General features: G+C 37.2%; 1 protein-coding gene across 3 annotated transcripts in view; it reads right to left on the reverse strand.

The window, feature by feature from the left end:
* Positions 1–19058, reverse strand: part of LOC147387889 (Peptidase S41 family protein) — a 45888-nt gene that overhangs the window by 782 nt on the left and 26048 nt on the right. For 2 of the 3 annotated variants that reach the window (XM_086420535.1, XM_086420533.1), the window contains 8 exons: positions 13080–13184; positions 12824–12992; positions 6501–6577; positions 5110–5154; positions 3087–3170; positions 1401–1439; positions 1250–1312; positions 174–709 (listed from right to left, as the gene is read on the reverse strand). In XM_086420535.1, coding sequence (XP_086276661.1) covers positions 512–709; positions 1250–1312; positions 1401–1439; positions 3087–3170; positions 5110–5154; positions 6501–6577; positions 12824–12992; positions 13080–13184 — 780 coding nt within the window. In that variant the 3' untranslated portion in view covers positions 174–511. The other variant, XM_086420534.1, reaches the window with a different exon arrangement.

The raw sequence follows: 19058 nt of genomic DNA on the forward strand, positions 1-19058 counted from the left end.
ACTTCCATCGCAAAACGAGTGAAAAAAAGGGTATTACCAGGCATACTTCGAAAATCAGGCTCTATTCCATTACCATTGATGTCCATGTGATTTGGGCTTACATACTTCCCAACAGTGACAACCACACCAGACCCATCATGAAGTTCGAACACTGACTGAATTAGACCCTGTTATGAGTACTAAAGTCAAAAGATAATATAAATACATACAATGAATTGCACCCTACTTGTTTTTATCTGTACCAGACACAAGACTCGAGACTATTCACTTAAAGGCATGGTTTTAAATCTCGTCTGAGATGGATAGACATGGCATCTCACATGGGCAAAATCTCATGAGACAAACAAGATGACTCGGATGATATTTTGAAAATCTCAGCCGAATCAGTAAAACTCGTCCGAGTCAACAAGGATTTTGTATATTTTAATTAAATTTTTTTTTTTAATTTAAATATTTATTATCTGAATAAAATATGATTTTAGTACAAAACATCGTCTAATCTACCTTATTTTTATAATAAAAAATTATAATTATATAGAGATCTTTTGAATAAATAATTGTAAATCGAGTTAAATGACTTATCTCGTTCGAGACAACTCATTCTCATCCATGAACGAGACGAGACGCCAAAACGAGTTTTGAAACCATGCTTAAAGGTCAATCCCTCGAATGGGTCATCACCAGAAATCAGATCGACTTGACACTTTAACTGCAAAATGCATAAGAACTGTTTCCTAAGACTTGGAATTTTAATAATGATACCCATTTTTAAGTCCTAGATTACAAGTTTAAGACCCAAAGGTTAGACTCATCTGCGAGTTATGCTAACTACCTACAACTTGAACAGTTCAGAAGTTTGAATGAAAGAGTTGATATGAAATGATACAATATGTGTGTGTGTGTGTGTGTGTGTGTGGCATGTCACGTGGCATGCCATTAGCAAGCTCTGGCTCCCTCTACGCACAACCACCTTCACAGTTCAGCCCCCTAATCGGGGCCTACTTCTTTACAGTGTAGTGTAGTCAAGGCCGAAGCGCTAAGGTTCCCTTATTGTACCTGGGGATAGGGGGATCTACTTTATAGTGTAGTTCCACCAGGGCTGAAGAGAAATGTAGTCAGTTAAGCCTAAGTTTGGCTACTAGCTAATGATAAGCTTAACTGATGTTTCCTACCTTTTATCAGGTGTAGAGGTCCATCAAATAACACTATTCAATATGTAAATGAAGCAAGCAACAATACTTATGTATACCTTGCCAAAAGTCCTTTCCCCGACAAGAACAGCTCTGCAGTTATCATGTAGTGCAGTAGCGACCTGTAAATAACTTCCACTTTACATCCAAAACCAATATAAAAAAACCTCCAGAAATTACAAGTAAAAAATGTAGAATGAAGCTGCTCACAATTTCACTTGCACTTGCAGTCTTGTTGTTCACTAAGACCTGCATTAGAATTGATGATTAAGTAATTGGCCTAGGAAAGAAGTCTCAAAAGTTCTCTCAACCAAGCTGGCACAGAACATCAACTTTTTAGTCCCTTATGCAAAGATGCTCATCAGATCACTTCAATGGATCGGTTATGGCTCACAAATGGCAACAGTCAGTCTCACCAAATGGGATATATTCATGGTTTTTCACACAATGATCATTCCTTTTTTTGATAGGTAAAGATTTATATTTATACTAATAGAAAGAAAAGAAAAGCGGACAAGGAGGCCACCTAACAAAACAACATAAAAAGCATAGAAAATCCCAATCGGCAACAAAGAACAAAACATTCAAGCTGAGCATAACAATTCCCATCTAAACAAGAAATTCTCTGAACTCGATAAACAACTTGCTACAAAAGAATAAGAGCCTCAAGATTGAAAAATGCACTTCTTGTGAGGAATGTTCCTTACCTTCAAACAACCCAAAATTCCGCTCCAACCAGATTTCCCAACATACGGACGAGGTTGATGACTAAAAAACTCCTTTTTTTAGGAAGATTTTTGAGATTCCAACTCTCATACAAAGCAAGGATAGAGATGGGGAAGCACCAAGGAACTCTAAATAAATAAAGAAAGAAAGTTGGCCCAAATCTCTCTAGCAAAGGAATAATGGATAAGTAAATGATTGATCCGTTCCCACTCGCTTACAAAGAAAGCAATTTCACTCTTAAAATAGTCTAATGTGTAGCAATTTCCCTCTTAAAGAAGTTTAATGTGCATTTTCTCACAAAAAGGAGTAACAGGTGCAAGACCTTGCAATTTAGAATTAATGATTTATCATCGGACTTTGGACTCAAGAGTTTGAAGGGTTGGGAGATTGATACTGTTTATTAACTTCTAACGTTACCAGATCTTGCTTGACAACCCCTCAATGGATCTGGAAGCGATATGGTACTTGCACAAAAAAAATCCTTCAACAAGGAAATAAACAAATTTTCCAGTAATTCCAAACCTACCCCTGTTGTTTGGGACTCTAGGATTCCTTATAAGATGGTATTCTTTATATGGACAGCATCTTTACATAAGATTCTAACAATAGAGTCTCTTAAATCATAGAAAGTAAATCATCGTTAATATTTGTTCTATGTTAAAAGCAAATAGAGAATCCATGAACTACTTATTCCATTACAGTCCCTTGGTCCAAACCATTTCGGAAATTCTTCCTTTTTAGCATTTTGAGTTTTGTCAAAGCTGGTACATTTCCTCTTTCTCAATATGAGATGTCACATTCAATGGAGAATGTCATCATTCTCCATCTGTTGAGATATTAAAAAGAAGGAACCGTAGGTTGTCCATTGACAATGAAGAACTTTGGGCTATCATAATTATTATTAAAGGTTTATTGCTCAAGTCTCATCCCTTTTCAAGGAATATTGGAGATTGGTCTTTGAGGCCTTGATTTTCATTGGAACCAAGAGAGGAAGGGGTGGGGAGCTAAGTTTTTAGGTAGTTTCACTGTTTTCCTTTTGTTTTTGGAGAAGTATGTCTTCTCGATCTCATGGGTTTTTGTGCAGTTCATCATTCCTTCCTCCTTTTAATAAAAGTAAGCACTTCTTAGTATGAAATAAAAAAATAAATCAATGTTGAAAGGTATCCATACTATGACGGGAGCAGTAACCAAAGGAGCATTTTCAGCAACAATAATTTTTTGGTATTGGGGATCTCTTCCAACAGTGTATATCACCTGCATATGTCACCAGAAAAAAAAAGGCACATGATTAAATAATTAGTAAATGTAATATGACTATACCAACAATTGTAAATTTCCATACAATGTACCTAGATGATGGTTATCTAACCAATATTAAATTGATAATACTCACAATGGACACTCTTGTTAGACTAAATTTCAATCGGTTATAAGTTATGCAACGAACAAGGTTATTGGTGTTTGGTATGGGTACATCATACAAGGAACGACTGACACATCCATACAAATGCAAAAGATGGACATATTGTTAAACTTTTCATTGAAATTGTAGAAAATGATAAAGAAACATAAAAACATACTCATAAGTCATAACTCATCAAACTACAATAAGAAACTATATGGAGTATGGAAATGAAGATCAATAGCATTCCGTTACATGTTGGCGCAGGTATCTAAAAAAAGACAACCAAAAACAATTATATTCTACATGGAAATGAGAATAATAACGCCACAGTAACTACATACACCTTAATGTAACGCTTGCATTACATATTTTATTTTGTAAGATGGATAAATAACTAATATAATATCCAAATAATTAAAACATGAACTATTGTTTGTGCATATGCTTATATGAACATGCTAACATGAATGGAATACATCACAATAAAATGATAATGATAAAATAATCATAATTTATTTCTAATAATGAATGAATTTTTCCTCAAGCCCTTCCTACTAGCAGTTTATAATTTTGTTTATAAAAAAATTCAATAATTTTTTTAAAAGAATATTTCGGTGGAATTTTACTGTTTAATGAAATACTTCATCTGAATTGTGCATTTGTACATCTGAAATTTGATTCTTTTAAAACAAATTAATTGGTCACCGATTTCACAAAAATAAATAATGATTTCCACTGATTATATATATACATATAAAATTAAGTTAAATCATGTTGAGCCTTGTAGCATGGAAATGTTGCAGTCTATTTTGTGAAAATATGTTAAAATTTCAGAAAATAATAGGAGCAGATGAGGTGAAATTTTTTTAACCAAATCTTTCACAGAATCTGTTTTTCAAAAACGTATAGTTGAATCTTAATATAAAATTAAAAAAGGAAAGATAGGAAGATGCCACCTTCATGAAGTGGTAAAGTCTGGTATTAACAAAGTCCTAGCAACAAGCCTTATAGCAGGTGCCACCCAGCTAAATTGGTAAAGTTTATGGGTGATGATACCAAAGGCTTCCGTTTGATTCCCATCAGTGCTGAGTTCTGGTCTCATTAAAAATAGCCTTACTGGAAACGAAAAGAAAAAAAAAAAAGCCTTATACCAAAGATTTGGGGTCAGTGCCTTAAAAAAAGAAGCAGAAACACGGTAGCAATGGTTCAACAAAAGAAAAGGCTATAAATAGCATTGAAGGGAGGAATAGGATTCATTCAGTCGACTACAAATTGTTGGGTTAAGGCTTTGAAAACGACGACGATGATGATAGTATCGATAATTTCCAAAGTCTATATGACTAGTCTAAACCAAACAAATGATGTTGATAAGAGAAATTTAATTGCTGGGCAACTCTTCTGTGAACCTTACTCCAAAAGCATACAGACAGGATAATCAGATAATCATAGTCCCGGCAAAATGGAAACTTTTTGTCACTGTGAGCTGTAAGTTTTTCTATACTACAAGTTTTACAATAAGATTGTCAGCTCAATAAGATTACTTTTTTATTGAAACAAATCAAAGGTGTAGCTCAAGACTCAAAAGCTAGGGTTGATGCATGTGTTGGGCTCTTATATATGCGGTAGGGGAAATAACCTCAAATCTTTGAGTCCCTCTTGACACACACATAAGACATATCTTCAGATGCCCAGATGAGAAGTGAAGAAGAACATAAAAAAAACATGAAACTTGTTTATAAAAACATAAAATCAAAAAAAGATACATCTTGAAAGTTGGGAATTGCATACCGTCTCCCCTACATTGAGAAATAGTTTAGCAATTTCAATGCCAGCCTGAAATGAGTAAAATGGTTGTATCAGAGTTACAAATTCAAAATGGCCTACCATAATAAACTCAAAGAAATAAGGGTTTTAAACATCTTTGAAGCCATATTCATGAATTAATAAGGAAAAGATTGGAAAACAAGAAACATAAAGTTCCATAAATCATATTAAAATTGGGAGAGAGCAATCAGAAACCTAGAAATAGCAAATCACTTCCCCAAAGATGTATATCTTTTGCTGAATTGAGCATAAAGTTTATTATTGATGATAAATAAATAAAAAGTTCACGAAGACTTCAATATTCTAGAAAATACACATGGATGGAAGGCAGAACCATATGATCAGTGCATATGTGGAATATTAGATGGGAAAATGAAGCACACCATTTCTGAAGTTATATTATCGATACTCTACAGAGATTTGACATAAACCTTGAGGTAAACAAATCACCACATAACCATTATTCAGATCAGATGTATGAATGCAGTAGTAAGAAAAGTGGAGTTCTTAAGACATAAAGGGATCTGAAATCATGTCCCATAAGTATGAATATTCTTCACTAAGGTTAAAAATCTTGTATTGTTCCGTTGTTGCAGTTTTTCCAAAAACCAAAAGGGAATTGAAACGTTCCGAAATGCTTCGTAACATTCCAAAGCAAACATGAGAACTTTGAAACATTGCATTTGATGCGTATATAATGTTGCAAAAGTCCTTTTTTGTTTGATCAATTGAATCTTGGATGTAAGTTACAAAATGTTTCAAATCTCAGAAAAAAGTTTTTTTCTGCATGTGCCTTCATGTTTCTTTTGGTATATTTTGTGAAATGGTCTGGAATATACCAAATATACTGAAACATTGTGATACATTTGAAATTTCACAATGATTTGCCCACCCTATGGTAGAAGGTGACTCTACTTGTAGGATTTTGAAGAAGAAATTATAAGTGGACAAGAGTAAAATCACATTGTTGAAATCACCAAGACCCTCCTTATTTCTTTTGTTGTATTTTATTTTCTCTTTGTTTTTTCACATTTTGGGACTGTTTATCCCTGTAGTTAACAGTCTCCTTGCTCTTTAAAACAATATGACACAACACTATTATTAAGTAAAGAAGTTTCATTGTTGCAACATAAAAATTTTAGGTGATCAAATGATTATTTAATATAAAGGATAAATCTTCTTGGAAGAAACATATCACCAAGCAGTGCCGTTCATATTACAGAAACTGGGTAAGTGTCATCTAGAAAAAAAAAAAAAAAAATTGATGCTATAAACACGAAACAATTAGATTGGAAAACAAAATGAATCATGGTTAGGGGCAGCATTCAAAGAACATATATATATGCCAAACAAACCTGCACTAATCCACCAAGATTATCTCTAAGATCGAGAATGAAATAAGAGGCACCCGAGTCCTGAAGACGCTTCATTGCTGCAAGAATCGGTATTACGTTATTCTTATCAAAAGACCAACTGAAACTTTATAGTGCAAGCATCATCATCATTATCATTGCCGTCTACACTTGTCCCAGTTACGGGGTTGGCAACATGAACCATATGTCATCATTTAAGTCTATCATGAAGCATGCTTCAGTCAAGGCATGCTACTCCATATCTTGTGTTACTAAATTCAGTCTTATCACAAGACCAACTAAAACTATGTAGTGCAGAATGAATGCCAAAACATAACAAGGTGCAGAAAAAGCATAATAATACAAATTAAGCATTTAGATGAGAAATTTCGAGGAATGAAGTGTCATAAACAAGTGAACCATTAATTGAAAAAATTACTGGGGGTTCTTTTAATGGTTTCAATACCAGCAGGATTATTAACAGTGCCCTTTCTGGAGAATGTTAATAGATTCCAAAACCCATTTCGTTGTCATGTAGCTACAACCGTCTTTTTGATTGGTTGAGTATTAGAGGAACATTAAATATTGATATATCTTTTAACATTAGGTCTTATTCATATTGATTCAATAGTGAAATAAATATAGGGAACATTTGCTCCAAAGTGAATCCACCCTAGATCTGTCTATTCAATTGAATTTTTGCTCTATTCATAGTGTGCAGCAAAAGTCAAAAGATTTCAATCCACCGTTATATGTCCTTCCCTTCTAATTGAAACCATGATAGTTTGCCAAACATCTATGAGAATATTCAAACCATTAAAGATTCTTATAGCTCTGTTGAGTTTAGTCCCACATCGAACACAAATTGCCTTGTTTCTCTCCTTATAAGCTCCTGGGCTTCTCTACTTATTGCCAATTGGTTTTAAGTTGTGCCCCCAAATTTATCATGGTATCAGAGTACTAGGTTCGTATAGGTCATGGGTTCGAGTCTTCTCAAGGGAATTTTCCACCCTTATGGGTGAGGGGGAGTGTTGTGTTATCCACCTTTGCTCCCAGGTGTCACGTATTATGCCCCAGTTAGATCCATGACCCTCTTATATTCATAGTTGCGCGTTCCCCATCAGATTGGTCTTTTGGGGTAAATGGTTTGTCAACATGATAAATTTGGGGGTCTAACTCAAAATCAATTGGCAATAAGTGGAGAAGCCTGGGAGCTTATAAGGAGAGAAACAAGGCAATTTGTATCCAATGTGGGACTAAACTCAACAAGCTCCCACACGTGTGGCCCGGACTTGGCCAAAGCACGTGGAGATATGAACTGGGTGACGCAGAGGAGAGAAAGGCCTGCTCTCTCTCCTTATAAGATCCTGGACCTCTCCACTCATTGCCAATTGGTTTTGAGTTGGACCCCCAAATTTATCATGGTATCAGAGCAGGTCTTTCTCTCCTCCACGTCACCTAGTTCATATCTCCACATGTTTTGGCCAAGTCCGGCCCACACGTGCGGGGGTGTGTTGAGTTTAGTCCCACATCGGACACAAATTGCCTTGTTTCTCTCCTATAAACTCCTGGGCTTCTCCACTTATTGCCAATTGGTTTTGAGTTGGACCCCCAAATTTATCATGTTGACAAATCATTTACCCAAAAGACCGATCTGATAGGGAACGCGCAACTATGAATATAAGAGGGTCATGGGTTGAACTGGGGCATGATACATGACACCTGGGAGCAGAGGCGGATAACACAACACTCCCCCTCACCCATAAGGGTGGAAAATTCCCTTGAGAAGACTCGAACCCGTGACCTATACGAACCTAGTGCTTTGATACCATGTTGACAAACCATTTACCCCAATGGGTCGAACTGGGGCATGATCCGTGAGCACGTGACACCTGGGAATAGGGTGGATAACACAACAAGCTCTATGAAGAATACAAATAGCATGTGCTTCAAATGGTAAGAAGTACAACTGTCATCCACCACTTGGACTTCAAACTTAAGTCAATAAGGTGTTCCCCATATTTTAGAACCACACTTAGTGGCATCTCCATCTAGTTCGCATTTCACATATCTCCCAATCAAGCTACAATTCAAGAACTCCCCCCTTTACCTATGCCGATATAGTAAATCTTTGCATTTAGAACACTACCAAATGAGCTAACAACAGCTTCACCAAGACCAACCATATCTCCCATTCTACAATTTCCTCATAAGAAAGCTCAGGAAATTGAAAACTCTGGAGTGTTGCAAGTCTCATTGAAAATGCCAAAATCTTCAAAGAAAAGCAAACATTGTCTGCCAAGAAAACATGTTCTCACCATTATTTTGGTTTGCCAATCCTTTTGGTCATTGGAAATCAAATATCTTTCTGAAGTTCGGCATGAAAACTAAAGGTATCAATAAATAAATAAATTCTTGAAGACACTTCCAATGTTTTCAAATAGCATAGTAGTTGAATAACACCAAAAAAAAAAAAATTTGGTATTTTTTGAATAAAAATAAGAAAAAATAGAAAACACGTGAAAAAAGGAAAATTTTGCATTAATTCTAAAAAATATTTTTGTAATTTTTTAATTATAATTTAATATATTTGCATGAATATCAATTATGAAAGAATACATAAACACAAAATTTTGAAAAGGAAAAAAAATGAAATCTTCCTCCCTGGATGTTGAATTCTTGATTCTTGAATATTGAAAAAAAAATCTTTAAATCTTGCTTCTTGAGCTTGATGCATATGATTTAAGGAGTAGAAGAAGTTGATAACATAGTTAGTAAAAATAAATAAATTATAACTTAGAATGGAGCTAAAATGAGAGAGGAAGTGAGTTAAAATGAGAGTAGAAATAGGTAGAGTGTTGTAGGAATAGGGGGAGGTGATGGGTTATTTATAATAAGAATAAAAATAAAAATTTTGCCAACGGTTTGACCATAAGACAAATATGCGATCACACATTGCATATGCAACCAAATATTCCATTGCATACTTATGCATGTGATGCATACTAACCTAATCACATATGTGAACATAGCTTTTTAGTAGGAGATCTATTTCTGAAGATTATTTTTCCCTCTGCTGCACCCGGAAAGTTTGGGCCAAACTGGGAAGGACCATATGTCGTCACCACGGTTCACCCTGGGAATGCATATAGAATAGCTAACTCAGAAGGAGAAGAATGAGCAGATCCTCTCAATGCCATGCATCTAAAAAGGTATTATGCCTCAAGATGGAAGCTTTTATGCCAAAGGCACGGGTAATAAAGCTAGCTATCAACGGGATTAGTTGGTTAGGGACCTCTGGATAGACCTTTCCCTTTTCCCTTTGTCGATAATCCTCGCCAGCCACTGCCTATATCTTACCTTGCTACGTCCGAGTCATTTTGTCACCCTGTTTGTCAGACTCGACGTCCCTTACTTCCCACTGCCCAAATCCCTCTCCTGTTTCGAGGAGAAAGCCTAGGGAGAAAAACAAGCAAAATCTCCTTTTGATTGACTTTGATTTGACAGATCAAGATCAAGCCTTATATCAATATTCAATATATTATGATAAGGAAAAAGATCTTCTTTTGATGGACATCCGTTCGCACAACCAAAAAATGCTTCCCGAAAAAAAGATTGTAAATGTATTGAAGCACTTCCAAATCACGGATTCAAAGGCGCCCGAAACCATCAGTGATGGATGCTGACTTCCTGGTCCCAGCTGGGATCCGAAGGTTGGCATTGCTTGACCAATTGAGACGGGGATGACACGATAGTGTGTTGCCTACGATTGCCAAACTTCTTTGATCCGCTTTCTTCTAGATCGAAGACTTGACCAAACAGAAAGAGAAAGCCCAATTCTTCAACTGGATATCGGGGGTAACCCCCACCATCAGGTGAGACACCTTTTTGCACATGGAATTCGTGTGACAAGCAGTCTCTGCAAACAGGGCTGGAATGGAGCGTGAGGGTCAGTTCAATCATAAGATTCTGGGAAAGGGTGGAAGTCTCGTGAAAAGCGCGAAAAGCGGAATACAAGGATGAGAAATGATATCGGGTCATGTGATGAAGCAAGCAGCAGTGGGACAGCGGCAGGGAACCTAACCGATGAGTTCACTCTTTGATTTCCCCTCTTTCTTCGTTTAGAAGAGTGTGAAGATCGGAACAAAGAAGCAAAAGGCGTTTAGGAAAGAAGAATAACAATAGCAAGTCGCCTTGACCCGGCAACCAAGCAAGCAACTGCACCAGAAAGCTCAGCCCCTACTTCGCTAGCCAGAACGGAATGGACATATAAGCGATCGATTACGAGAGCTCGACCGGCAATGGCATCTCTTTTCTTCCTCACCTCCCGATTCTCCTGCTACTGCTCCTCGAGAAGCAAGAAACTACGGCTCGAAAGAAGGAGAGAGAAGAGGCATCTGACTCAACTCCCCGAGGGGGTCAGGGGAGGAAACGTTCCGCTACGAGATTGAATTATGGGATTGAGATAGCAAGTTAATCTAGATTCATCCTGCATCTCTGTCTATGTAGATGTCTATTTAGTGGCGAGCAGCAGCGGCTGTCTTCGAGGAATGAATCGGTAGCATTTTCTATTGATTCGTCTCTGTCATAATGATGCACACTGACCTAATCACATATGTGAACACATATGATAACTGTGGATGATTTGATTAGCAATATTCAATGATCCCTCAGTTTGAACAAATATGTAACAATGAAATCAGTTTCCTCATTTACTTGCCATAGATGTTGGATTTATATCATTAACAAGAAAATAAGTTGGTCATCTTAGGTGGAGGAAGTTGGAACACTCAACTTCAAAGGAAGTATATTAAGTTAATTGGGTACGACTAGAACCAGTGGTGTTTTAAGAGAAGAGTAAGGGACTAGATAGATGCTAGATTCAATTATTTATAGAAATATATATTCCTTATTTTATTGAACTTCTACCATAAAGTTGTTTGAAAGGATTTATTTGAAGGTTTCGTCACTCATGAGTCATGGGGACTCTAATAGATCCTCATGGTTATTTTTTGGTTAGAAGGGTTTTATTTGATGGTTAACCAACTCATGCCTTGGCTAGAGGGACCCCTCTCCCCCTCCCCCTCTATTTATCCTAATGTAAATTTTCTCCTAGTTTTTTTAAAGACCCAAAGGTGTTTCTAACTCAAAGGTGGAAACTAAAGTAATTTTACAAGGGCTGAAAATGTTTACAAAAGATTGGGTAGTGAAATTGGTGGCTAGTTTGGTTGCGGTAGTTAATTCTGTTGTTATTCATTTTGGGGAGGAGGATTATCGCATTTGGGACCCAGGTAAAAGTGGGGGTGTTCTTAGTAAAATCTTTTTACTTCGTATTAGCCGAGATGCAAACTACAAGGTTTCTGAGTGTGGAGGTTTGGCGGCCTAAGGTTCCATCTAAAGTTGCCTTTTTTTTTTTCTAGGTGGCTTCTTTGGGGAAAATCCCAACACTAGATAATGTAATGAGGAGAGGTATATTGTTGGCTAATTTTTGTGTTTATGCAAGATGGATGGGCAGCCAGTGGACCACATTTTGTTACATTGTGTGGTGGCTAGGGAAATCTGGTTTTACTTCTTGAGTCTCTACAGTGTAGCTTGGTGCCCTGCAAGACCTTACCGCGGTCCGGTTGAGTGTTGACTAGCGATTGGTGTAGGGTTCTCAGCTTTCAAGAGGAATCTTTGGAACATTACCTCAGGATTTTCGAGAGGAGAGAGAATCAGTGCATGAAATCATTCTATGTTGGGCTTGATCTTCCTTTGGAGCAAAGTATTCAAGGAATCAAAAGCGGTTTTATAGGGAGGTGGGAGTGGGTGTGTAGTATTTCATTGTAATAGAGCCTTGGGTTCTTGTTTTTCTTTTCTTTTTTGGGTTTGTCTCCTCATTTTTACCTTTCTGCGAAGTCACCTCGACCATACTCTTTTCTTCAATAAAGGTTCTTGACTGGTCAAAAAAAGAAAAATTTGAAGAGTCTTGAGTCCCACAACAAGAGAGGGATTTGTCAAATGCAATATCGGGGGGGGGGGGGGGATGGTAAAGAATTAGGCCATTGGAAAAAGTCATTGATCATTTTGTGAGATAGTGGTATAACTGCTCAGACTTTACCAACTTAACAAGCTGACACCTTCAATTTCCTATATGTTACATCATTGATCAAATAAAACATGCACTATACATTGGATAAATCAAAGTGAAGTAAAATTAGTAGCCTAGACAAGTCAGCAAAACTATTAGCTTCCTCTAAAGTTTCCTGAATGAAACTACAGCTAAATTTACACTTGGACTGTATAACATGTTAATGAGAAACTAACAATAAATAATAAGCATGTACCAGTGACCAAATCTTTTCTTGCCAAAGCATTGAACTCTTTTAGGCGTATATATCCAACAGATGCAGTTCCATTCTCCATTTGTTCCAAACGATAGAATACAGGGGTTCGGGCAACAAGTTGCCTCTGGATTTCAATAGATTTGACAGGTCCACAATTTCCATGCTTAACCTACAAGCAGCAACATCCACTCAAGCAATTTGAACAAAAATTTAGCACTTCAATTCTCCACATGTACCATGATTTAAAGATCGCAACCTCAATAGTAACAAATGTTTCAGTAGGACCTTGCAGCAAAGATGATACTTCAAAGGATGATTTTCCTATAACATCCACTCCATTAACAGATAAAATTTCATCGCCCTGCCAAGAGATTATAGAATACAAGAAAACAAAAAATTAAAACCATTGGACCACTCAAGTACTTAACTCAATTAAGTACGAAGATAACTTAAAAACCATACATAAATATAAAAGCATGAACATCAAAGCCTTATTCCAAAAGTTTGGATATATATATTATATAAAAGTAACAAGAACTCAATAAATTGGAGATTCACAATCACAAATTCGTATATATTGAAATATATTTTGGTACAGGCAAAGTATTAAGATTCAATCACGATGTCCATTTCACGATGGAAATAGAATTATTCATAGAAATATTATTATTTTTTTGATGGTCTTCATAGAAATATTTGATCAGTGGGTAAACTAATATAATTTCAAGGAAATGTTGAAGAAATTTTCATTTGAACTATAGGGATAGATGAAACAATCATGAAAACATATTAGTAAGTTATCAAGTTATAATAAACAACCATATGTGTAGAAATATAGATCAGTGGCACTTTGTCACAAGTTGGCGCAAGCATTTGGGAGCTTGACAACCAAAAACCACTATATAATGGGGAAATGAGACTAATAGTATTATATTAACTACAAAGACCTTAACATGTAGCACATTTGCTTCAAGGAATAAACTATTAAGCACAACATTCACACATTATACCTATAGACCAGTAGCACTCCGTTACAAGTTGGCACAAGTATTTGGGAGCTTGAAAAAACAAGAAAATACTATGTGGAAATGAGACTAAGAGTGTTATATTAACTACAAAGACCTTAATATGTAGCACATTTACTTCAAGGAATAAAGTATTAGGGGGTAAAAGAGGAAAGATGGTAAAGTTGGAGGGGTATTATTGAAAAAATGAGAAGAAGGACGACAACAAAGTTGGAGGTGTATTATTGGAAAAAGGGAGAAGAGGAAAGGCAATATATAAAGTTGAAGGGGTATTCTTGGAAAGGGGGTAGAAGAGGAAAGGCAATAAAGTAGGGGGTATTCTTGGATGTATGGAAGAGAAAAGAAAATAAAGTTGAGCTCGAGATACATTCTTTATGGACGAAAAAGATTGAGAAAAAGTGAGGGAACAATATATATGTATATATACACTAGAGTTTGCTTGTGCCTACGACACAGTCCTCCTTTTTGGGGTTAAGGGGGTAAAGGAGGAAAGACAATAAAGTTGTAGGGGGTATTAATGGAAAAGGGATTGTAGGTAAAGGCACGAAAGTTGGAGGGCTATTATTGGCAAAGGGGGAGAATAGAAAAGAGAATAAAGTTGGAGGGGTACTATTAGAAAGGGTAGAAGAGAAAAGGCAATAATGTTGAAGGGGTTCTTGGAAAGGGAGGAGAGAAAAGGAATAAAGTTGAAATTGTTCCTTGAGATGAATGCGAGATTGAATCTGAATTGCTCTTTATGAGGGATAAACATTGGGTAGGGGAATCTTTTCTGAGGTTAAGGGCTAAAAGAGGTAGTGCAATAAAGTTGGTGGGGCTATTTTTGGACAAGGGGTAGGAGACGAAAGAAAATAAAGTTGGATGGGTATTATTGGAAAGGGTTAGAAGAAGAAAGGTAATGAATTAGGAGGGGCATCCTTAGAAAGGGAGAGAGACAAGAGAAATGACAGAAGTTATCTCGAGATTAAATCCCAACCCCTACTTATGTAGGAGATAAATAGTGGGAAGAGAATCCTTGTGATATATATATTTATAAGGTCAAGTTCAGGAGCCAATACGTTTGTCCTATGTGGCTTAAAAGTTTCTGATAGAGCTGATTTTTTGTGAGGATGATCTCAATGGTGAGGAGATCACCCTACCAAAAATCAGCCGAATCTGAAATTTCTAAGTCCATCAAAAGTGGTTTACAAATTTTCAGTAAAAAATCGACGGTTCACAATTCTAAGCCACTTTTGATGGACTTAGAAGTTTCAGGTTCAGCTAGCTCAATCTAAAACTTTTGAGCCGCATAGGACAAACGTGTTGGGTCCCGGACACCACCCATATATATATAAACAACCATTTGTGTAGAACTATAGATCAGTAGCACTCCGTTACAAGTTGGCACAAGTATTTGGGAGCTTGAAAAATTAAGAACCACTATATTATGTCGAAATGAGACTAATAGTGTTATATTAAATACAAAGACCTTAACATGTAGCACATTTGCTTCAAGGAATAAACTATTAAGCACTACATTCACAAATTATATATATACTAGAGTTTGCCCGTGCAGGGGGTGAAAGAGGAAAAGTAATATAGAAAGTTGTAGGGGTGTTTCGAAAGCGGTAGAAGAGAAAAGACAATAAAGTTGTGGGTAAGTGGAGGGACAACCATCCTCAAGATACATGTTGTGCTTTATTTTATATATATAAGGTCCCGTTCGGCACCCTACACTTTACCCTACGTGTTTTGTCCTACATGGGTTAGAAGTTTTGGAATAGGCTGATTTTTTATGAGGATGATCTCTATCGTGAGGAGATCATCCTCACCAAAAATCGGCCCATTCCAAAACTTCTAACTCCATCAAAAATGGTTTACAAAAAATGGACGGTCCATGATTTTTCAACTTGTAAACATGGGGCCAAAAATTTCGGAATGGGCTGATTTTTGGTGAGAAGGATCTTCTAACCGTAGAGATCATCCTCACAAAAAATCAGCCCATTCCAAAACTTCTACCCATGTAGGACAAAACACGTAGGGTAAAGTGTAGGGTAAAGCGCAGGGTGCCGAACATTTCCCATATATATATATATATATATCCTACATGGGTTAAAAGTTTTGGATTCAACTGATTTTTGTGAGGATGATCTCTATGGTTAGGAGATCATCCTCATGAAAAATCAGCCCAATCTAAAACTTCTAAACTCTAACCCCATCAAAAGTAGTTTACAAGTTGAAGAATTGTGAACTGTTGATTTTTACCGTTAATTTGTAAAACACTTTTGATGGGGTTAAAAGTTTCAGAATGGGTTGATTTTTTGTGAGGATGATCTCCTCACCATAGAGAACATTCTCACAAAAAATCAACCCAATCCAAAACTTTTGACCCATATGGGATAAATTTTGGCTCCCAACGTTGGCTGCCGAACCTAACCCATATATACTCATGTTTAAAATACATACTAGAGTTTGTCAGTGCCTACGACACAAGCATCTTCTTTGGGATTAAAGGGGTAAAAGAGGTGTTGAATAATTTTGTTTCTAGTAGACTTTTAGTCCTTGTCCTTTCTAGTCTTTTTCTTTTTTATTAGAGTTGTAATTCTCTTTAAAGCCTAATTAGGGCTAATCAGTAAATCAATTCTTTCTCTTCACTATTTCTAACTTGGTATCAGAGCCTCAGCAACCTGCGGCAACAGTTCTTTGGCTGTTTGGACCCAACGACAACAGCAGGGGGCTGTTTGGACTCAACGACAACAGCAGAAGGCTGTTTGGACTCATCAACAACAGCAGAGGTGTTGTTTAGATTTATTTGATAACAACATAAGTGTTGTTTGAGGCTTGCAATCATAGCAGAGCCCTCGTTTGTTAACTACGACCACTGCACAGGTGCAGTTAGGCTGCTACAATCACAGCAGATTCACTGGTTGAAGGTTACACCAGTCGCAGTTTTTTTTCTTCTCTTTTTTTCTCAATTGGTGCCTACAATCACTGCAGAGGTGCAGTTGAGTTGCTACAATCATAGCAGCCCTTTTATTTGCAGTTTGCGACACTCTAGAAACTGTTTTTTGGTGGCTGTGAGACCTGTGATCACTACAGACGTGTAGTTGGGTGGCTGCAATCATAGCAGACTTTTTTTTTTGTTTTATTTGATCTCCCTTCAAACCAAAGCACATAGATTCTCGTGATGGCCTCCGAGTCTTCTTCTTCAATCACCAGTAATAGTGATGGATCGAGAGGTCTTCCCTCTCATTCGAATGACTTTCCAGGCATCCAAATTACTACCGTGAAATTAGATGGTCCTAATTACCTCCTTTGGGCTCGATTGGTTGAAATGTTTATTGGTAGAAAAGGGAAGATCGGATACCTCACAGGGGCAGAACAACAACCGGCACCGACTGACACTGCTTATCCCCAATGGTTTGCTAATGACTCTATGGTCCGTTCTTGGCTAGTTACATCTATGCAACCACACATTGCAGCTGGGTTTATGTTCTCCAAGACTGCAAAACAGATATGGGATTCCGCAAATAATATCTACTCCCAACGTCAAAACAATGTCCGGATCTTTAACTTGGAGCGTGAGATTTCCCGCCTTTCGCAAGGTGACTCTTCAGTCACCTCCTATGTATCTCAGCTACGTGCTCGATGGGAAGAGTTGACCTTCTACTCCTCGTCCTATGCTTGGAAGGACTCTGTTGATGAGGCACTATATGCATCAATTCTGGATAAGAATCGAGTTTTTCAGCTTCTAGTCGGGCTCCGGGATGAATTTGAGTATGCAAGAGTTCATTTATTGGGTATGGATCCCTTTCCGTCTCTACAGACTGCATATTCTTATGTCTTGGCTGATGAGAGTCGTCGCGCAGTTATCCTACCTCATTCTTCAGGAGATCACTCTGCCATGCTTACTAGCCTATCTTCTCCATAACCACCTAGTGGGTCTCTGCCTACCCGTCAGCATCATAAGTGTGATCATTGTGGAAAGTTGGGTCATGTGAAGGCTCGTTGTTATACACTTCATGGTCGTCCAAATCAACAACACCAACAGACTCAACGATCTTCAGCTCATGTAATCTCTCAGCCATCTACTGATCCAGCATCTTCTTCAGTTCCTTCCTCCTCCTCGGATTCGGTATCCCTATCTCAGGCTGAGCTTGACAAGTTCAAAAAATATTTCAATCAGATGGAGACTTCATCTCAGCCGGTCTCTACTTTCGCTCACTCAGGTACCTTTGCATCTGCACACAGTGTATCTACCACTTCCTCACCATGGATCATTGATTCTGGTGCCTCCGATAATATGATTGATATGTCTTCCCTATTCCAAACTTATAGTGTTTGCTCTGGCCATCGCAAGGTTCGCCTTGCCGATGGTTCTTTATCCTCTATTGCTGGTCAAGGTCATTTTTTTGTTACACCGTTTTTATCCTTCACTAATACACTGCATGTTCCTCAACTTACTACTAATTTTATCTCGGTTAGTAGCATTACCAAACATTTGAATTGCAGTGTAACCTTCTATCCTTCTCATTGTGTTTTTCAGGATCTGGAGTCGAAGAGGACGATTGGTACTGGACATGAAGTGAACGGCTTTTATCTCTTGGACACACCTGTTCTACCTATCATTCATTCTGTTTCTTAGCTTGGTAGTGGTAGTAGTTAGTCTAATAAGACACTTGTAATGCGTTGGCATTTACGCTTTGGCCATATTACTTTTGGATATTTGAAACACATGTTCCCTGATTTATTTCATAATAACAATTTACTTGATTTTCATGTGAAACTTGTCAATTAGCTAAACATGTGCGTTCTCATTATCCTATTAGTATACATAATACTGCACCTGCTATGTTTGACTTAATTCACTCCGATGTATGGGGACCTTCCCCCGTTTCTTCTACCCATGGTTTTCGCTATTTTATCTTGTTTATCGATGACCACAGTCACGTCACTTGGGTCTATCTTATGAAACACAAGAGTGAAGTATATGGGATCTTTAAGCAATTTCTTGCTATGGTTCATACCTAGTTTGGTCGTACTGTCAAGACATTCCGTTCTGATCATGGTACTGAGTATACCTATAGTGAGGTTTTGAAACTTTATTTAGAGTTTGATATTGAGCACCAAATGTCCAATGTCAAGACTCCTCAGCAACATGGTCGATTTGAAAGGAAAAATCGTCATATCCTAGAATTAACCCGTGCCATTTCTATTGGCATGAACGTGCCACA

The sequence above is a fragment of the Akebia trifoliata genome, chromosome 13 (assembly GCF_017979445.1).
Source record: "Akebia trifoliata isolate Shusen 1 chromosome 13, ASM1797944v1, whole genome shotgun sequence".
Classification (NCBI taxonomy): domain Eukaryota; kingdom Viridiplantae; phylum Streptophyta; class Magnoliopsida; order Ranunculales; family Lardizabalaceae; genus Akebia; species Akebia trifoliata.